General features: G+C 39.4%; 1 protein-coding gene and 1 non-coding gene across 5 annotated transcripts in view; both read right to left on the bottom strand.

The window, feature by feature from the left end:
- The window catches only part of LOC143018550 (uncharacterized), a 123,026-nt gene that overhangs the window by 11,056 nt on the left and 88,692 nt on the right, over positions 1-23,278 (bottom strand). For all 4 annotated transcript variants that reach the window (XM_076174012.1, XM_076174009.1, XM_076174010.1 and 1 more), the window contains 5 exons: positions 22,088-22,721; positions 11,157-11,264; positions 10,846-10,932; positions 6,745-6,881; positions 471-583 (listed from right to left, as the gene is read on the bottom strand). In XM_076174012.1, coding sequence (XP_076030127.1) covers positions 471-583; positions 6,745-6,881; positions 10,846-10,932; positions 11,157-11,264; positions 22,088-22,721 — 1,079 coding nt within the window. The remainder of the gene's footprint in view (positions 1-470; positions 584-6,744; positions 6,882-10,845; positions 10,933-11,156; positions 11,265-22,087; positions 22,722-23,278) is intronic.
- On the bottom strand, positions 704-818 carry LOC143018827 (U4atac minor spliceosomal RNA). The gene has a single exon (XR_012965776.1). It is a non-coding gene; the product is annotated as a U4atac minor spliceosomal RNA (small nuclear RNA).

Here is a 23,278-nt window from a genome sequence, read left to right as displayed (position 1 = left end):
TGAAATAAATATTCTTAATTTCATTTCATCATTGGAAGATTCCCCATGAAGTGGGGGGTCACCAGTGCAGCAATCACTGGAGGATCCTTCTTCAGCCACCTAAACAAAACGAAAAATATTGGGACTAATTTGTTTGTCTCTGTTTTGGTCTCAGTCACTTTTTACGACATACAAGGGATTATGGTGGCAGCATTATCCTGTCAAAATAAGATTTCATTTATGCTGTACAAGAGGAAAAATCAAAATAACATCCCAAAGTAAATCATGGTTACAACAATACAATGTGAAAAAGTAAGCCCTACATAAAAAAATAAAGCAAAAACATACTTTACATCAAAATTAATACTAATCCTATCAATTATCCACAGCTTATATATATTTATATATATATATATTATATTACAAATTGAGAAAAATAATGGGGATTGAGCATAAACAATATATGTTTAAATTTAAAGTTAGTCCCTTACCTCCATTATTTGATACCTGCATACATACTCGCTCGTTCTTGACTTCAGGAACCTTTCCTTCTGTTTGCACTTGTGCATGCTGAACACTGGGTGCGCTCTTACCAAAGTCAAATCTACAAATTAATTGAACACTCGATTATCTTTCAGGTGATGTTTGATTTAGGAAATGTTATGTTACTCACTGTACATAGTTCTATTTTCAATCGATTTGATTGCCTCTTGTAAAGTAAAGAGGCTACAAAAATTGCAACTCGAAATACGAGATGCGATGTAAATTCATGTGGACGCAGCACGACAGAGGCTCACTACACGATCATTGACTCTGCGTATCCCCATGATAAGGATGTAACACAATCAATTTAAATCATCTGAACTACTTACATACTCACCCTGCTGACTCGTAGGTTCTTTTTCCAATCAAACTTATACAAATATATCTTATTCATATAAAATAAACTAACTTTACCTATATTACCATGAAGACGAAAACATTTAAATTATATATATGATTCACAATCATTTGAGACAGTTTATTTATTGAATTATTCTTAAAATAATGGTCAAAATATTACGTGGAGTGGAAATTTAGGGGTAACTAAACTAGACCAAAATATGAAATTAATTTGTGGTATGTAGTTACTTCTATTACACATAATAGATACATTCATGAGATACTGTCTCTGTAACTTCAATTGTCAATATTTTTCATTTTATTCATACTATTGCACTTTATCAAGACGTTAGATACCGAATGTTACGAGTCACAATAACGAATACAAAACAATTCCCGTCAGCGCGAAATTATCCACAAGGATAGAAACGCAAAATAAATAAATAAATCAAATAAATAAATAATATATATATAGCTTAACAATTCATGCCCCATGCACGTTTTCTCTACTCTAGTGTATAATATTACTAATTCACGAAATCCCATATCAATTATGGGCAAATATGGTCTGATGAGCTTCGGCGACGCAAACCATGAAATGTGACAATACCACATGCCAATATATTTACTCTTATTGACTATTATTGTTTATATTTCAGTGGTAGTGATGGTGGTGGTAGCAGCAGTAGTAGTAGTAGTGATTACAGTCGTAATAATATTAGTAGAAGTTGTAATTTACCCCAGATTAGGGAATTTTGTAAAAGCATTAGTTTCTTTGAAAATGCTCAACTATACAGGGTATACTTCAAATTAAGAAAATGCCAGGTATTATCCCAAGTCCGTTTACCTCTAAAAACTAATACCCAACCAGCATTTCTATGAAAAAACATTACTACTGTAGAATTATACATACACACACACACACATATATATATTTCATCAGTTTTATCAGTGACAAGATTTTTTTTTCTAACTTGTAGCTGTTTTTCTTGTTAATATGGATTCACATTACCTTTTAATCTGTTTTCTTTTATTTTGATTAGAGAAGTAAAGCAAGAACCTAATCATACTTAGAACAGTAGCAGGTGCACAATTTGGACAGCAGAAATAAATTCTAATCCCTGTATATACATTAGTCCTATGGCCTACTTATCAATGTATACAAACATTTAATGCACTTCCAATATTATGTTATTTATAACATTTTCCTTATCTACACCCTTTTCTCCCTCAAACTCCTCATCCTTACTGAGCACTGATTAGAAGCTTTTATCAATTATTTCAGCCTACTTTCTTGCTTCTTCATATACTACCCCTTAAACTTTCATCATAGATATTCCATCTCTGTGCTTCAATTTACTATTTGCAAACCTGTAGAACAGCTTAGGTTGATCCTAACACTTATCAACATCGTTCACAGTTCTTTCCCCCTTCTCTTATTATGTTTGTACATTAATTTCTCGCTGTCTTCTCTTTTTCTGCATGAAGGGACAGAAAGGGGGGTCGCTGATTAAATAAATCTGCCTTGCTGTGGATGTGCTGTGTTTTGCTGCATTGCTTTTGACCCAGGGTGGTGGGCGAGATGCAGGGATGACCCATCATCCAGGAGGAGCCGAGAAAAGAGACAGGGAGGGGTGGTGAATGGGAGTGGAGTATGTGGGGATGAAATGGGTGGGAGTGGATTTATGCCTTTGATTTTGGCTACCTCCCTTGTGAGGGGGAGGAAGCCCTTGGTATATGTATGTATGTAATTTCTGGCTCTTTTGTACTCTTCTCTTTATAGATCTTTTATTGTCACCTTTCCCAGGCCGTATCTCTTTTGTTTTCCCTTTGCACATCTTTTATTATTATTATTATTATATTATTCGTTTATTTAATTTTTTTTTTGAGGGGCAGGGGGGTGGTCCTTCTCTCCCACACATCTTTGCACATACTTTTCCACTCCTATGATGTAAATTTTCAAGAAAAAGTCCCATTTCTCCTCCATTTCTTTAGTTTCACTGAATTCCTTCCAATCCACTTTTTTATTTTTTTTTTCCAACTTAATAAGCATAGCTGATCCTTCTTTGTATATTTTCTCTCTTATTTTTGTTTTCCTGATTTCCAGCATAAATTCAAGGACCACATAATCATTCTTAAATATTGGACACCATTAATTCAATGTTTCAACCACCTCAGGGTCTTTGGTTAAGCTCAAATACAGTTTTGCAAGTGTACCTTCATCTGTAAATCTTGTAGGTTCCTTCACCCACTGGGTATTTATATCATTCACTACTGCATTCAACACATCACAAGCATGAAGACAAATGCACACCTGCTTAAATCAATTGCAGGAACAACAAAGAAACTATTACTACAGGGGGGGGTCGCCAATTTAATGAAGCGGCCTTCCTGTGGATGTGCTGTGTCTTGCGACACTGCTTCCGACCCAGGGCAGTGGACAAGGTGCAGGGATGACCTGTCATCCAGGAGGTGCTAAGATGAGAGGGAGGGTGGAGGGGTGTGGAGTGTATTCAGGGATGGAATGGGTGGGAATTATTTTATGCCTTTTCCTTTTTGGCTACCTCCCTTGTAAAGGGGAAAAAGCCTTGGTATATGTATGTATGTATACAAACAATATGTGTATTCAGTGATAAATCATGCAAATCCTGCTTGGGTTCCAAATCTCATTAAGACAGACTACAACACCCTACAGACTATACAGAATAAAGCTCTACAAACAATTACAGATTGCATAAATACAGCACTTACAGACCATATAGACTATGAAACAAAAGTCCTCAAAGTAAAGGGTCACCTTGATATGAGAGGCACACAAACACTTGCCACAACCTCCAAATATAGCCCACCCACTACACTACATGGCAGAACACCCACACAAGCCAAGAAACATTAAAACAACACCCAAATACCTATATCACACACAAATACTCTCTTCTCTTTTCTTCTGCCCCAACCACCAGATACCAGACTCCAGAAACATATCCATATCACATCTCTCACTGCTCCATCAACAAACTAAAAGACAATACAGTATATTGCTGCAAACCAGACCCCCTGATATCCATTCCTCTGAGTCCACTTAGCCAGAGTGTGATGTGGCCACCATCCAGCCCTTCTAAGTTACCAGAAGAGGCTGGATGACAGCTTCGGAGATAACTGTCCAGGATGTAACACTTCACCCCATACTATACAGCACATTATGGAGGACTGCATTGTACACAATCATGTATGCCAACACCAGAATATACACTATGTAAGGGATTTGTGGGAAAACCCCATTCCATCCATGGTGCTCCTCAGGGAGACAGGACTGCTCAGCCAGGCAGTCTAGGGAACGACAACAACAACATGGTATGCTGGCTGGCCAAACAGGTTAAAGCATCACTACTTGGGGTAGAGATCAGGAGTGGGGCAGTTTGAACCCTGGCTGGCTGCAAACAAGTTTGTGCTTAAGGCATATTATATCAAATTCCCTGCTTAAAAAATTCCTCTGGAAGGGGGCAGTCCCTTTGCCCTCTCTGAGATGGTGAGTTTGTGACATTAAACCAAATAAAAATGTTAAAGAATATGTTGCCCTAGAATTTTTCATTTCCATCTTCCTATTTCACTTTCTCACAGTAAAAGTTGGCCTTCTGGGTTACACTTTTTTTCCAGTTGTTTGGCTGTATTTCTCATCAATTCATTCACCTTTACTTCATTCCATACTCTTGTTTGTGGAAGATGTTCTCTGTATTCCTTAAGTATCTGTTCCTTTCCTCCTTTAATTCCCAGCCAGTGACAGAAAGAAATCTACACTAATAACAACAGTCCAACATTTCTTCCCAGACTCTGTGGGAGGACCTAAGGATCATTGCTTGCTGCTGTGGGGTTGAGGGTTTCCAATCTTAGAGGGGAGAGGATGGCAGCAAATTGGAAGTGAAAATTAAGGGAGAGACTGGAGGAAGTGGCTAGCTTTAGATACTTGGGGGCAAATATGGTGGGAAAGGGAGGAGTAGAGGTAGAATGTAGATTGAGAGAAGCAAGTAAATGCCTTGGGGGATTAAAAAGTGTAATGAGAAATAAGACATTCGGGAATGAATGCTAAGAGTTGTATGAAGGGGTGATTGTGCCAACAGTACTGTATGGGGTAGAAACATGGAACATAAGAGAAGAAGAGCTTAAATGTGTTTGAGATGAAATGCCTGAGAAGTATGGTAGGGGTTACTAGGCTGGATAGAGTGAGAAATGAGGAGGAGAGGAGAAGAGTGGGGATGGAAAGGGAGTTGGGAGAGAGAGTTGATGAAAAAGCATTGGGATGGTTTGGACACATGGAAAGAATGAGTGAAGAAAAGTTAGTAAAAGAGGTGTGGAAGGCAGAGATAGAGGAAGTGAATATGAGGGGGCAACCAAGGATGAGATGGATGGATGGGGGTAAATGGGGTATTGGGAAAGAGGGGAATGTCTGTTGAGGAAGGAAGGGTGAAGACAAAATATAGGGGTTAGTGAAGAATGGTTGTGTATGGATGATGCTGTGATACATGGAAGGGAGTGGGTGGGGGATGGGGGGGTGAGGGAGTATGTGTGAATGATATTTTGATGCAGCCCTGATGGATTTCTTATTCTTTTATGGCCAATCATTGCCATGGTCATTTCTACCAGCCAGATAACTGGCCAGCCATCTTTTGGTATCATTGTGCATGTCTGTGTTATATATATATATTTTTTGTGAGATTGTGACATGGGGATGGCATCAAAAGCTTTACTAATATCTAGAGTTATGAGAAGTGTTCTGTGTGGGGGCTTATCTGAATTGAAGCCAACAAAAGCTCTTTGTATGAGGTTTACTGGAAGAGTGTAGTGGTCTAAAACTGTGTTGTGATTCAGCAAGGGGGGTAAGTGGGGTGATGAGCTGTAGTATGAGGCGTGATTGGGCAGTGTGTTGCTGGAACTGTTGGGTTGGATATTTGTTGGGTTTGAGGATTTGATGATTTTCCCATGCTTCCAGATCTCAGGTATAGTGTTGTGTGAATAGCTATAATTTGCAATGTTGGTGAGTGCATGTATGCCATGTGGTTCATTTGCTGACATAAATGTCATGTTATTGGTTGCTGTATGGGGTTGGGGTACAGGTGGGGGAGGATTAGGATCAGGGATAGGAGGAGGTAGGGTAATGATTGGGGAGGAGGGTGGGAGTGTATTTACCTAGTTGTATTATACAGGAAGGGGGCTATGCTCATGGTGACCCATCTTTGTATCTTTCAGCATCAAGTTTTTTTATTAAAATCTTGAATAGTGTGGATATGGATACAGGCTGGGGGTGGGATGATGGGAATGAAGTTATGGATGGGCATGTAGAACAGGTCCAGGTGTTTGTGTTTTGTTTTACGTCAGCAAGTACAAATGAGGCAGGCCCAGTTTTTGCATGAATTGCACTGAACTGAGCCCCTTGTATGTCAGCTTGCAGTGATGGGTTTGGAGTATGTTGAACATATGTAATTTGTGATGGGCCCAGGGTTGTTCTCTACATCTCCGGCTAATAGTAAAGGAAGAGGGATGGTCATCAGAGAATCACCCCTCAGTGCAGAAAAATTATGAAGGTGCATTCTTGAGAGAGTTGATGTAGCTGCTCTGAGTAGCAGTTACAGGATGAGTCCTCCAGGCAGGTCCCATCCCAAAGACTTCTAAAAAGAATATGGGAAGGGGTCAAGACCTGGAGGCCTGACTTTGGGTCTCTATAATAGTGTTCATCTGCTCTGCTCCAAGAGCTGCACAACAACAACAAAATCACACTTTCATATTTATAATGACCCACCCATAAAAAGCATTTATGTAATATATCATAATCCAAAAATCTGTGAAGGTGAAAATTTGGAGAAAGAAGAAAATAGTTCTGATAATTACCTTGAAGCAAAGCTGGAAACAGATTTGCCAGGAGATCTGCCTGGAGATACAATATTAGACCGGGAACTAGCTGATCTTTCTCCTTGATTTTGCTCCAGACGTTGGATACGGGTCATAAGTTCTTGGACTTCCTGGTTCTGCAAGGATGAATGAATCATATGATTAATTACATGTGTTTCATTTATCTATCCATCTATATACCAAGGGCTTCTTTGGCCTTATAAGGGAGGTAGCCAAGTCAAAGCTAGGCACCTTCTCCCACCCATTCTACTACCTTTGTTTTACTGTTATCTTAATTTCTTGTGGATGAAGGGTCACATCTCTGCCCACTGCCCCGTTCAGAAGCAATACAGCAAGATACAGCACATCCACAGCAGAGCTGCCTAACTTACACAGTGTCCCCTCCCCTCCATCTCCTCATGCAGAAAATAGAGAAAATGGGGGAGAAATCCCTTTGGGGTGCATCTTATCTATTCATTATTATTAGTTTGAATGTGTTTGAGATGAGGTGTCTGAGAAGTATGGTGGGGGTTACTAGGCTGGATAGAGTGAGAAATGAGGAGGTGAGGAGGAGAACAGGGGTGAAAAAGGATTTGGGAGATAGGGTTGATGAAAGAATATTAGGATGGTTTGGACACATGGAAAGAATGAGTGAAGAAAGACTAGTAAAAGAGGTATGGAAGGCAGATGTGGAGGGAGTGAACATGAGGGGACGTCTTAGGATGAGGTGGATGGATGGGGTGAAGGGGGCTTTGGGGAAGAGGGGAATGTCTGTTGAGGAAGGAAGGGAGAGGACGGAAGACAGAGGTGAGTGGAGAATGGTTGTATATGGATGATGTTGTGATTGCATGAGGAGGAATGGGCGGGGGGTGGGGGGGTAGTATGTGTGAGTAAATTTTGACGCAGCCCGAAGGGATTTCTCCCCGTCCTCTCCTTATATGCAAGGGGAGACGGAGAGGGGGGGTCGCCGATTAAATGAAGCGGCCTTGCTGTGGATGTGCTGTGTCTTGCAACACTGCTTCTGACCCAGGGCGGTGGGCAGGGTGCAGGGATGACCCGTCATCCAGGAGGTGCTCAGATGAGAGGGAGGGTGGGAGGGATGTGGAGTGTATTTGGGGATGAAATGGGTGGGAGTGTTTTTATGCCTTTCCCTTTTTGGCTACCTCCCTTGGAAGGGGGAAAAAGCCTTGGTATATGTATGTATGTATAACTTTTCATAATATATAACTCAAGATTAAAATTAGTGAGAAACAAGGAAGTGAAGAGGAGAGTGGGTGTGGAAAAGGAGATGGGAGATAGGGTTGATGAAAGAGTATTGGAATGTTTTGGACACATGGAAAGAATGAATGAAGAAAGATTAATGAAAGAGGTGTGGAAGCCAGAGGTGGATGAAGTGAACATGAAGGGATGACCTAGGATGAGAAGGATGGATGGGGTGAAAGGGGCATTAAGCAAGAGGGAGTTGTCTGTTGAGCAAAGAGGGGAGAAGGCAGGAGATAGGGGTGAGTAGAGAATGGCTGTGTATAGATGATAATGTGATGCAAGGAAAGGAGAGGGTGGTGGATAGGGGGTTATAGGGGGTAGGGAGTGGTTCTGTATTCACCTAATTGTATTTACCTAGTTGTAGTATACAGGAAAATGAACAATGCTCGTTGGGTCCCATCTCCTATTTTCAAATTATTGATCCTACCTAGCCTCCAATTCATTTACAGCTCCAACTTAATCTATATCCTTGATTTCCAATTGTCATATTTAAATTTGAACTCGTGTAATGTTTAAGCTTGGGCTATATCACTTCCTAAGCTATTCCAGGTATTTATGCATCTATATGGAAAACTGTTTTTCTTCACATCCTTTAGAAATGTGGTCTTTCTTAATTTACTCCCATGATGCACACTGAAGGGATTTCTCCCCATCTTCTATTTTTCTGCACAAGGGGACAGAGAAGGAAGGTTTCCAATTAAGTGAAGCAGCCTTGCTATGGATGTGCTGTGTCTTGCTGCATTGGTTCTGACTCAGGGCAGTGGGAGGGACACAGGGATGGCCTGCCATCTATGAAGAGCTAAGATGAGAGGGAGGAATGGATGGTGGATGGGAGTGGAATGGGAGGGAATGAAATGGGAGGGAATGAAATGGGTGGGAGAGGGTATATGCCTTTTGACTTTAGCTACCTCCCTTGTAAAGGGGGAAAAAACATTGGTATATAGATGAGTGAAATTAGTAAAATACCAAGTCTTTCAGGGCTAAATGACTGCATACACACAATTACATACATATACCAATGGCTTTTTCCCCCTTACAAGGGAGGTAGCCAAAAAAAAATCCCCAAATACTCCACTCCAATTCACCCCCTCCCTCCCTCTTATCTTGACTCCTCCTGGATGATGGATTATCCCTGCATCTTGCCCCCACTGCCTTGGGTCAGAGGCAATGATGCAAGACACAAATATTACTGCTTATATACAACTCTGAAATCATATAAAAATGTCAAGCTATCAATGTACAGTATATTTACCTATAATGGTTGGAATTCTTAGATTTGTTTCATTTCATATTACACACTAAATATCTATTCAAAAGACAAGTAAAATTTTCTGTTTTTTTCCTTATCAACATAGAGAGAAATTAAGATGTTTAATCTATGTGAATATGACATATGTGAAATTAGCTGTAAAAATGACTCCTGCAACAAAAGGAAGATGAGAGATGTGATGCCAATACATGTGAATGAGAGTTAATAACATCATACATCAGTATGATAAGTGATATGATTAACATGTTACAATTTTGTACCTCAAACAATATAAAAGTCAAAGGATTCAGATGATTACCGTATTTTTCGGACCATAAGGCGCTTCGTACCATAAGGCGCACCCGTAATTTGCTATTCCCTGTCCTTACATATGGCGCACCTGGTCTCGTCATCGGATAATCATGCATATGTGAGTGCATTCAGAACAACATTTTCGTTGTTGAATGAGAAAAAATCTGTTGGGATTTAGCAAAATTACAAAAATAAATGATATATATTTTTATTTTGGTCAGTGAAATCAGACCACCTCCATGGGTCTGCCCTGCCAATACTCCTAAAAAACAACAAACACGTTACGGGAATTGTGGGGAATAAAACCAACATTAGCAGTTTTATTCCCGGAATTCTCTATTCACTTAAAAACACAAGATTACAAATGAAGGTATATTTTTAGTTTTGACCATGGGCGCAATATAGCAATAAAAAAATTAATTATTAATTTTGTAAATTATAATGTATCAACGTAATATCCATTTTTGTGAGCGGAAAAAAAAAAAAGTGCTGAAACAGATTTCGTAAGTAACGAAGTTGTGTCGGACGAATGGTACGCCATGTTTGTTATGATAGATACCAACATCGAAGATATGAAATGGTGATAAGTTCGTCTAACCTAACCTAACCTGTGTTTAATAAATCATTACCTGCAAATTAAATGTCATCCGGCTCGTCCTCGTTGTCGTCATTGTGAGAGATGTTGGCGTCCCGATCCTATGCCACCGACTTTGTTCATTAGCTTATTTTCATTTCCGCCCACAAAATTGCATATTATGTTAATACATTTTAATTTACAAAATTAATAATTAATTGTATATTGCTATATTGCGCCCATGATCAAAACTAAAAAAATACCCAAATGACTACAGTCTAAGTGGAGCGAGACTATACCAATGCAAAATGGATGTCTGTGTTGTGGACGCTAACATGTCATAGCTATGATAGCGTGAATGAATGCTGTGGCATGGACCCGAAAACTGTCGAAGTTTTCGCAATTTTCTTGTCAAGATACATGCATCTTGGTTATAACTTGGTTGTAACTTTTGCTAGGCCTATCATGCACTGTCGCCGTCGGCAGGCTAGCTACGAAACGTGTCAAAATTGTACGTCACTATCTGAGGCATTTTTTTGCACTGAAGCCACACATAGGGCGCACCGCACGATAAGGCGCACCACCCGATTTTGGCCGATTTTAAGGATTTTTCCTGCGCCTTATGGTCCGAAAAATACGGTAACCAATAGTGAAGTAATTTTGTAACACTGTTCTTCTTGTAACTTGAAGGCAAAATACATACCTTGAAATGCAATTCTCCTTGAAGTCTTTCTGCATTTCTATCAAGCTCTATGATTTTTGTTTCAGATTCTTTCATCATACGAGATGCCTGAAAATTTATAATTCATTCATATATCAATTCCTCTTCACAATGGTAAGTATTTGAGAAAGGAAAGTGTTATAAGTATTTTTCATTTAACAGAATGCCATTGGGTAAGACTCCATATTCTTCAATGATGACCTCTGTACTCTAACCTATTTCCAATCTTTTGCATTTCTCTGACATGCAATGAAAACTATATCATGTAGCTGTTTATCTGTTGTTTTCCTTACCTTTTCTTTTCCCTTTTTTTCAGCCAACTCCAAATCAGCATATCGATCCAACCGTTCAGTCTCTAACTGGGATTCCTTCCTTTTGAACTCTGCACGAAGCAGGTTCACCTGAAATCAGAAAACAATCATCTTACTTTGACTTATCTATATATCTATACTAAATACCCTTTCTCCTATATAAGGATGAGTCAATGCATATATCTACTTTATAAAGTTGATTATATCACCTCTCCCATCTTAACAATTCCTGTATAAAATGTCGTCCCTGTCCCCTTCCACACTGCTCAGGTCAAAGGCAATGCAGTCAGGCACATCATCCAGTGGAGAGTAATAGACTTGAGATTAAGACAATGGCGCTTCAAAACGAACAAAACAAGGGAAGAAGAAACCAGGGAGAAGGAAGAAAATTAAAAGTGGCCTATACCAACATTGACGGACTAATTTCGGGACTGAACGAACTCAATGATTATCTGTTAGAAGCAAAACCAGACATAATGGGAATTGTAGAGACTAAACTAAGAGGTGAAATACCATCCACTGTTATCGGACAAGGTTTATACAACTACTGGATAAAAAACAGGGACAAGAAACAGGGAGGGGGAATCATGTTCTTGGCCAAGAAAGACCTAAAGGTGACAAAAATTGCAGAGGGCAAAGGTAATGCTGAATTGATCATGATAAAAGTCGAAGGCAAGAATATGAAAAGTAGAAAGTTTGTGGTGACTTATGTGCCTCCAAAAACAAGCGCTTGGAAAGAAATTGAACATAAAAAAATGCTAGATGACACAAGAAAATCACTCAATGAGATACTAATGGGTAAGGGTAATCTGGTAGTTATGGGGGACTTCAATTGCAAAGAAATTTGTTGGGACAGCATGACAGTGCAAGGAGGAGATGACTCGTGGGGCAATGTACTGCTAGATATGACCATGGAGTACACAATGACCCAATGGGTCCATGAAAACACAAGGTACAGAAATAATGAAGAGCCATCGAAACTAGATCTAATATTTACAACAGAGCCTGAAATAGTGCATAAAGTCCAGTATGAGACACCATTTGGAAAGAGTGACCATGTACTCATCGAAACTATACTAAAGGAAGAAATAGACATAGAGAGGAACGAAAAGCATAGGAAAGGAAGACTGAGGTACAACAAAACAGACTTTACAAAACTAAAGACATTCTTCCGGAATGCAAACTGGGAAATATTTTACAGGGAAGAAACAGCAGTGGAAGAGAAATGGAATATATTGATGGAAAACTACAATGAAGGGGTAAACAGGCATGTACCAAGACAAAAGCGAGAGAGAGAGTACATTAAATGTTGGTTCAACAAAAGATGCAGTGAGGCAAAAGACAGAAGGGACAAAGCTTGGAAAAAGTGGAGAAAAGACAAAAAACAAAGCAAATGGCAAATTTATGTTAACTATAGAAATGAGTATGTTAATGTGAGAAGAGAGGAGAAAAGGAACCATGAGAAGGATATTATAGACAAATGCAAAGAGCAACCCAAACTATTCTATCGGTATGTGAATGGTAAACTTAAAAACAAACAGGAATTGGTGAAACTATGCCAAGGAAACATAGAATACACAGAAGATTTAGAGATGGCCGAAGTCATGAACAATCACTTTAAATCTGTTTTCACCAGAGAGAAAATACCGAATTGTGACATAGACAAAAACAAGAAATCTCCCCTCATGAATGAGTTTACAGCATCACTAAAGGAAATATCAGAACATTTATCAAGGCTGGATGTCAGAAAATCACATGGCCCGGACGGTATTGCAAATTGGATTCTAAAGGAGTGCAAAGAAGAACTAACAGACAAAATACACATCTTAATAAACAGCTCACTCAAAGAAGGAAAGATACCCGAGGACTGGAAAAACGCTAACATTGTACCAATACACAAAGGAGGAAACAAAGAAGAACCCACCAACTATAGGCCAGTATCACTAACAAGCACCATTGCCAAAATTTGTGAGAAAATAATCAAGAATAGATGGGTAAAACATCTGGAAGACAATGACATATTAAACCCAAGACAATTCGGATTCAGACAAGGAAGATCATGCTCCACAAACTTAATATGCTTTTACTCAAGACTAATAGACATAGTGCAAGAAAGAAATGGATGGGCTGATTGTGCATTCCTAGACTTGCAAAAAGCCTTTGACAAAGTACCACACAGAAAACTACTAAAAAAACTGGAACACATAGGAGGAATACAGGGAAACCTACTAAAATGGATAGAGGACTTTCTGACTGGTAGAAAGATGAGAGTAGTGCTCAGAGAAAAATATTCAGACTGGAAAGAGGTGATCAGTGGAGTACCGCAAGGATCTGTGCTGGCACCAATAATGTTTGCTATCTATATGAATGACATGGATGAGGACGTGAACTGCTACATGAGCTTCTTTGCCGATGACGCCAAACTGCTAAGGAAAATAGAAACTGATGAGGACTGTGAAGCACTGCAAGAAGACCTAAATAGGGTATGGAACTGGAGTCAGAAATGGGAAGTGGACTTTAATACGAAGAAGTGTAGCATAATGGAGTTTGGAAAAAGCAAAAACAGAATATCAGGAAAATATACAATTGGAACCAAAGAAGTAAAGAAAGTAGGATCCGAAAAAGATTTGGGAGTAATTATCACGAACGACTTGTCCTATGATATACAGATTAACAAAATTGTCGGGGAGACTTACAACTTGCTAAGATCAATAAAAGTGGCGTTTACATACTTGGACGAAGATATGATGAAAAAAATATTGGTTACATTGATAAGGCCTAGATTAGAGTATGCAGCGACATTGTGGTCCCCCAGTACCAAAAAGAATATAAAGAAAATAGAAAGAATCCAAAGAGCAGCTACAAAAATGGCACCTGCACTTGCAAACCTATCATACGAAGAGAGATTGGCTAAACTGGAGTTACCGACACTGGAGCAAAGAAGAGAGAGAGGTGACCTATTGACCATCTACAGAATCATGAAAGGCACAGAGGTACTCGATAGTGAGAACTTACTTAACTGGGACAAAAGAAACACAAGAGGACATGGAAAGAAAATAAAAAAACATAGCTATAGAAGAGAACTGAAGAAAAACAGTTTTCCTCATAGAGTTTTGGACACTTGGAACAAACTGGACAATGGAATAGTATGCGCAAAAACCATTCATGAGTTTAAAAACAAACTAGACACTGCAAGATACAAAGGCGGGACAACACGAGCATAGCTCCACTTCCCGCAAAATACAACTAGGTAAATACAACTAGGTAAATATGCATTCACTCCAGCCTCATAGATAAACCAAATGAGGAATGACTAAAACCACTAGGTCTACCAATTTTGAAAGATCGAAGAGAAGGAGGCGATATGATTACAGTATTTAGGTCACTAAAGGGGGTATACTGCATGGAAAGAGGAGATCTAGAGATCTCATCTGTCAATGCAGAGCTTGATTAAGAATGGAAGGGCTTTAAGAGGTTATGGGAATAAATCAAGAAGTACCACATGATACATAAATATATACATGTCTCTATATATATATATATATATATATATATATATATATATATACACATGTATATTATATATATATATATATACACATGTATATATATATATATATATACACATATGTATATATATATATATATATACACATGTATATATATATATATATATATATATATATTTATATATACACATATATATATATATATATATATATATATATATATATACATACATATGTATATCTACATACATACATATATACAGTGCTCGACAAAAGTTCGCGGCACCTCAGCGAATCTAAACAAAACTGCACAAAAATGTAATTAATCATTATATTTATTGGATTTTTACTCACCTAATACTTGGTTGGGAGTCCTTTGCGCTTTAACACAGCCTCAAGACGACGTGGAAGTGAAGCAGCTAGGTTGTGGAGGGTTGTAGGCTCAAAATTATCCCAGATTTCCTGAATGGCTGCCTCGAGCTTGGGTATAGAGCTGATGTCTTTGCCTTGTAACCTCTTCTTTATAATGTGCCACAAATTTTCAATTGGGTTCAAATCAGGGCTATTACCTGGCCAGTCCTTTATAAAGTTTACTTCACAGTCGTTGAGCCAAGTAGTGATGGATTTAGCAGTGTGGCAGGGGGCACCGTCCTGCTGAAAAACTGTGGCACCTGTTTTTTCAAATGATTCAGGTAAATTTTCACACAGAAGCTCCAAGTACACGTTTTGGTTCACTTTTAAGTTCTTGGGTAACACTACTAATGACCCCAAGCCCTTGCCGCTGAAACAGCCCCACACCATTAAAGTATCAGGGAATTTGACAGTACCCTTGACGTACTGAGGGTCAAGCGGGTCACTTCCATGTCGCCGGTACACCTTTGCACCACGGTTACAGGTGACACTGAAGGTGGCCTCGTCAGACCACAAAACGTCAAGCCAGTCGTCCTCAGTCCAGTGAGAGTATTTCTTGGCAAATTCAATCCTTCTGGCTTTCTGCTTCTTGGTGACAAGTGGCTTAGCAACAGGCTGGTGACTCACGTACCCAAGCTCATGCACCCTTCGTGACACTGTCCTCACAGACACCTCACCAAACACCCCAGGGTTCTGTTCCTTCACTACCCTTGCTGTCTTACGAGGAGATGCCTCTAGGGAACAGAACCCTGGGGTGTTTGGTGAGGTGTCTGTGAGGACAGTGTCACGAAGGGTGCATGAGCTTGGGTACGTGAGTCACCAGCCTGTTGCTAAGCCACTTGTCACCAAGAAGCAGAAAGCCAGAAGGATTGAATTTGCCAAGAAATACTCTCACTGGACTGAGGACGACTGGCTTGACGTTTTGTGGTCTGACGAGGCCACCTTCAGTGTCACCTGTAACCGTAGTGCAAAGGTGTACCGGCGACATGGAAGTGACCCGCTTGACCCTCAGTACGTCAAGGGTACTGTCAAATTCCCTGATACTTTAATGGTGTGGGGCTGTTTCAGCGGCAAGGGCTTGGGGTCATTAGTAGTGTTACCCAAGAACTTAAAAGTGAACCAAAACGTGTACTTGGAGCTTCTGTGTGAAAATTTACCTGAATCATTTGAAAAAACAGGTGCCACAGTTTTTCAGCAGGACGGTGCCCCCTGCCACACTGCTAAATCCATCACTACTTGGCTCAACGACTGTGAAGTGAACTTTATAAAGGACTGGCCAGGTAATAGCCCTGATTTGAACCCAATTGAAAATTTGTGGCACATTATAAAGAAGAGGTTACAAGGCAAAGACGTCAGCTCTATACCCAAGCTCGAGGCAGCCATTCAGGAAATCTGGGATAATTTTGAGCCTACAACCCTCCACAACCTAGCTGCTTCACTTCCACGTCGTCTTGAGGCTGTGTTAAAGCGCAAAGGACTCCCAACCAAGTATTAGGTGAGTAAAAATCCAATAAATATAATGATTAATTACATTTTTGTGCAGTTTTGTTTAGATTCGCTGAGGCGCCGCGAACTTTTGTCGAGCACTGTACATACATATGTATATGTCTGTCTATATACCAAAGGCATTTTCCCCCTTACAAGAGAGGTAGCCAAGTCAAAAGACAAGCACCCACTCTCACCCGTTCCACTCCCATCCACCACATTCCTCCTTCTCAAAATAACTTCACATAGATGAAAGGTTATCCCTATATCTTGCCCACTGCCCTTGGTCAGAAGCAATGCAGTACATTTCACTTAATTGGTGACCCCACCTTCTCCATCCCCTTGTGCAGAAAAAAGAGAAGACAGGGAGATATCCCTCTGGGCTGTGTCAAAATATCATTCTTACATAACAACTCCCTAACCCTATCCCCCACCCCCTCCCTTCCTTGCATCACAATATCATCCACAGCCATTCTCCACTCATTCCAACCTCCTGCTTTCTCCCTTGCTTAGCAGACTCTTGCTCAACACCCCTTTCACCCCATCCATCCATCTCATCCTGTCCCCTCAAGTTCACTCCCTCCACCTTTGCCTTCCACACCTCTTTTACTAATCGTTCTTCACTCATTTTTTTCTGTGTGTCCAAACCATATCAACACTTTCATTAGCACTATCTCCCAACTCCTTTTCCACACCAGCTTATCTCCTTATCTCCTCGTTTCTCACTTTATCTAACCTTGTAACCCCTACTATACTTCTTAGACATTTCACCTCAAATATATTTAAACTTTTCCTCTCTGCCCCATACATTGCCTTCAGCACAATCACCCCTTCATGTAATCTCCTCTTTGCATCCATTCCCAAATGTTTGTTTCTCATATATACATACATACATATACCAAAGGCTTTCCCCCCCTTACAAGGGAGGTAGCCAAAAAACAAATGCATAGAAACCACTCCCATCCATTCCATTCCCTACATACTCTACTCCCATCTACCCTCTTCACCTCCCTCTTATCTTGGTACCTCCTGGATGATGGGTCATCCCTGCAGCTTGTCCACTGCCTTAGGTCAGAAGCAGTGTTGTAAGACACTGCACATCCACAGCAAGGCCGCTTCATTAAATCGGTGACCCCCCCTCTCTGTCCCCTCATGCAGAAAAGGAAAAGACAGGGAGAAATCTCTTTGGGCTGTGTCAATTTATTTCTCATACATACTCCCTCACCCCCATCCCCCACCCATTCCTCCTCATGTATCACAGCATCATCCATACACAACCCTTCTCCATTCACCCCTATCTTCTGTCCTCTCCTGTCCTTCCTCTACAGACATTCCTCCCTTTTGTAAAGCCCCTTTCACCCCATCCATCCATCTCATCCTAGGTTGACCCCTCATGTTCACTCCTTCTACACCTCTTTTACTAATCTTTCTTCACTCATTCTTTCCATCTGTCCAAACCATCCCAATACTCTTTCATCAACTCTATCTCCCAACTCCCTTTCCACCCCTGTTCTCCTCCTCATTTCTCACTCTATCCTGCCTAGTAACCCCTATCATACTCCTCAGGCACCTCATCTCAAACACATGGCAGAAGTTATGAGTAACCACTTCAAATCAGTTTTCACAATTGAGAACTCACCTAACTGTGAAGGAATAGAGAAACAGAAATCCACCCAAATGAAGGAAATAACCATAACAAAAAAGGAAATCTGTGACCAAATAAAAAACCTAGATGTTAGAAAATTGCATGGTCCGGATGGAATTGCAAATTGGATACTGAAGGAATGCGTGGAGGAACTAACAGATAAAATACACACTATAATCAAATGCTCGCTCAAAGAAGGAAAAGTACCACAAGACTGGAAAAATGCAAACATTGTACCAATATATAAAGGAGGAAGTAAGGAAGATCCAACTAACTACAGGCCGGTCTCCCTAACAAGCACAGTAGCTAAAATATGTGAACAAATTATTAAAAGTAGATGGGTTAAACATCTGGAAGAAAAATCTATACTAAACCCAAGCCAATTTGGATTTAGATAAGGAAGATCATGTACAACAAATCTAATCTGCTTCTATTCGAGAATGATAGATATAATAGATGAGAGAGATGGATGGGCAGACTGTGCCTATCTAGATCTACAAAAGGCATTTGACAAAGTACCACACAAAAAATTAATAGGAAAATTATAATCAATAGGTGGCATTGCGTGTAATTTATTAAAATGGATGGAAGACTTCCTGACTGGGAGAAAAATGAGGGTAGTAATTAGAGACAAATACTCGAAATGGGAAGAAATGACAAGTGGTGTTCCACAAGGATCAGTACTAGCTCTAATCATGTTTGCCATATACGTAAACGACATGGATGAAGGAGTTGAATGTTATATGAATTTCTTCACAGATGATGCAAAAATATTAAAGAAAGTATCATTACAATCAGACCTGGACACAATCAGGAAATGGACTCAAAAGTGGGAGGTGAACTTTAATATCAAGAAGTGTAGCATAATGGAGTTTGGTAAAAGCAAAAACAGAATTTAAAAAAATTACAAAATTGGTGAAAATTAAATTAAAAAAAATGCACTCAGAAAGGGACCTTGGAGTGATAATAATCAGCAATGACATGACACCTGACAGACATATAAACAAAATAGTTGGTGAAACATACAACCTACTAAGGTCAATGAAAGTGGCATTTGAATACTTGGATGAAGAAATTATAAAAAAAAATATTAGTCACATTGATTAGACCAAAACTGGAATATGCAGCGACACTATGGACACCCAGTACTAAAAAGAATATAAGGAAACTAGAAAGAATACAGATAGCAACAACAAAGTTGGCATCAGCTCTTTCCAAATTAACATACGAACAAAGATTATCAAAACTAGAACTACCAAACACTTCACCCCATACCATACAACACATAATGGAAGACTGCATTATACACAATCATGCACGCAAACAACACAACATACGCTCTATAAAGGATTTGTGGGAAAACCCAGTTTCGGCTATGGCATTCCTTGGGGAGACGGGACTGCTCGGACAGACAGTCTAGGGAACGACAACAACAACAACAACAACAACAACACTAGAGCAAAGAAGAGAAAGAGGTGATCTACTGACTATATATAGAATCATGAAAGGAACAGAAATCCTTGACAGAAAAGATTGACTAAAAAATGACAATGGAAAAACAAGAGGTCATGAAAAGAAACTCAAAAAGGACAACTATAGAAGAAATAGGAAAAAGAATAGCTTCCCTCACAGAGTGCTGGATATATGGAATAACTTAGATAAAAAAGCAGTGTGTGCAAATACTATTCACGATTTTAGGAATAAACTTGATGCCGAAAGATACAAAGACAGGTCACCACGAGCATAGTTCCCTTCCCGTATAATACAACTAGGTAAACACATTCAAATTTTTTCTCTCTTCCTCCCTTATGTTCCATGTACGGTGATGTCGGTACAATCACTCCTTCATACAATCTCCTTTTAGCATCCATTCCCAAATGTCTATTTCTCATTACACTTTTTAATCCCCCAGGGCAATTCCTCGCTTCTCTCAATCTACATTCTACCTCCATCCCAACTCCTCCCTTTCTCAAGACTCTGTTTAATCCCCAAAGGCATTTACTTGCTTCTCTCAGTCTACAATTTACTTCCACCTCCACTATTTCCTTTCCTGCCATATCTAACCCCAAATACCTAAAGCTATCCACTTCTCCAGCCTCTCTCCTTTAAGACTTACTTCCAACTCTCTGCCATCCTCTCCCCTTGTACATCTCATCACCTTATTTTACCCATATTTACCTTCACCTTTCTCCCATCACATACCTTGCCAAACTCAATGAGTAACTTCTTAATCCCTCTTCTGATCCTGCTACAAGCAGTGTCATCAGCAAACAACAACTGGCTCATCTATTTTTCTCCATTTTCTTTAATCATCTCCAGTCTCCTGCCTACTACCCTTGCATTTACCTCCCCAACCACTCCATCCATGTATACATTGAACAGTCATGGCAACATGACACATCCCTATTGCGGTCCTACCTTTACCTCAAACCACTTGCTTTCTCCATTTCCAATTACAACACAGGCTTTACTATTCTCATAAAACTCTTGACTGCCCTTAACATCTTTCCCGCAATCCCATATATCTGCAAAACCTCCCTCAGTGCATTTCTGTCTACCCTGTCTATATAAGCCTTCTCAAAATCCATAAAGGCCTAAAAAAAATCCTTTCCTTTTGCTAAAACTTTCTCACACATCTGCTTTACCAAAAAAAATCTGATCCACACACTCCTACCTTTCCAAAACCCACTCTGTTCCTCACCAATTACTCCCTCTATTCCTCTCCTTATTCTCTCAATTAAAACCCTCCTATATGCATTCCCAACTATACTCAACAGATTGATCCCTCTGAAACTACACTTACATTTGTTCCTTTTCCCATTGTAAAGCTGAACTATACAGGCACTCCTCCAGTCTTCCAGCACTCTACCCTCCTTTAGTGGGTACATATACATGTGTGTGTGTGTATATATATATATATATATATATATATATATATATATATATATATATATATATATAAATAAATATATATATATATATATATATATATATATATATATATATATATAAATTCATACCCAAACCTGAGTATGCATGGGTGTGTGGATAATATTTTGATAGCTTGAAGAGATTTCTCCCCGTCTTCTCTAATATCCTCATGAGGGGACGGGGGGGTCACCATGTAAGTGAAGCAACCTTGCTGTGGATGTGATCTTGCAGCATTGCTTCTGATCCAGGCAGAGGGCATGAGACAGGTATGGCCTTTCATCCAAGAAGTAAACAAGATTGGTGGATGTGAATGGGACTGGGTGTATACCTTTGATTTGGTTACCTCCTTTATTAGGGGGAAGAACCCTTTAGTATATAGATAGAAATTTACACACACACACACCACAGACCCTTTCCTCCTTGTAAGAGGGGTGGCCAAGTCAATCATACATAATCATACACAATTAAACCCCATTTAACCACCCCTCCCATTTCAACAAGTCTGAAATGAAGAATCATTCCTGTTCCCCCATCACATTGCCTGGGTCAAAGGTAATGTATTCCTGACGAGTTAAACACCATATGAGGACGGAACCTTTATTTGAACGACGCTTCGCTTATTACAGCTTTTTCAAGTACTGTACTTGAAAAAGCTGTAATGAGCGAAACGTTGTACAAATAAAGGCTCCGTCCTCATATGGTTCTTAACTCGTCAGTCTTGTCGGCAACTGCTACTTTCATGAAAAAGAAAAAGTAACGTATTCCAACACAGCTCTTCCACAACAGAGTACAGCTACCAAAGCTGGTTCAATCAATCAAACTGTTTCCCTAAGTCTCTTTTGTAGGAAATCCATACCTCCCAGGCAACAAGCAACAGCTACTGGATTGGATGAATATATTTTGAAATAATGAAAGTATATGGATCATCTTACCTCTCCTTGTTTTAAACTAAGCTCTTCCTTTAATCTTTCACATTCTTCATTTGCAATTTTTAACAGTCTCTTCACTTCACTGTCAGATCCTGGATCACCATTTGTACTTGTAGAGTTCAATTTATTTCTATCTTGGTTTGAATTACCTTTCATAGGTATGGTATTGTATGCTCTGGATGGCCCATAATTAGGCTTTACTTCCTGAGATTTGACAACAGTGTTGTCCGCACTGGCTTTGAAGTCATTAAATCTATTTACAACAGAAAGGTTCTTCTTCACATCAGGTACTTGCTGAGTTCCTGGTGCCCTGAAATCACTAAATCTATTGGCAACAGAAAGACTTTTCTGTTGAGAAAGGTTTTTCTTTGCATCAGGAATCTGTTGAATATCTGGTCTCTTGAAGTTTCCATTTTGCTTCTTATGAAATGTAAACTTTGAAGAATTACTGTGGGATGTGCTGGGAAGCCCACTATCATCAATGGTACTCCTCTCTAAAAATGTACTTGAAGTAGCTTTTTCTGAGGTGTTTGGAGGAGCTTGAGAGCACATCTGGGTTGCCAAAACCATACATTCTTCAACAGCAGCATCATCCAAATCATCCCATACCTCTTCTTCTGCCTCATTTGGTGCAGCTCTGTTGGTAACAATTTAGAAAATTCTGAATAGACACAAAGATATTTGCTTACAAGATTACTAACTCTAAAGAAATGCTCTTTAAACTCTTACATGCCTTTTAAAACTATAATTAGGCTACTTTGAAATAAACAAAACTTTTACTTTCTTGAACCTCATCTAAATAAATCTGGATTTGAAAAAAAAATCTATACAAGTTTCTGATGACAATAAACTTACCTCAAACAAAGGATGATATTCATTCAAAAGTAAATTAGTCTGAATGAAATAAAGAATGAATGAACACTGTGACCCTACAACAGTCAGCAATAGTCCTCAGGCCCCTAGCTTTGGCAAGTTTTAATCACTTTTCATAACACTCATATATGAACTTGGCCATAGCATTCTCATTCTCATGTCACAGGAACAAAAGAAAAGAGGTGTAGGAATGGTAGAGGAGAGATTTAAAAAGGACAACGGAAATGAAGAATAATACGAGTTTAAAAGGAGCTCAGAATTGTTCTATGAATGGAGACTGTCACTATACATAAAAGAATCCAGCACAACTTTATGTGTGTA

This window comes from Oratosquilla oratoria, chromosome 35 (genome assembly GCF_046742065.1).
Source record: "Oratosquilla oratoria isolate Oo_2021 chromosome 35, ASM4674206v1, whole genome shotgun sequence".
Lineage (NCBI taxonomy): Eukaryota > Metazoa > Arthropoda > Malacostraca > Stomatopoda > Squillidae > Oratosquilla > Oratosquilla oratoria.
This window is presented reverse-complemented; position numbering and strand designations above follow the sequence as displayed.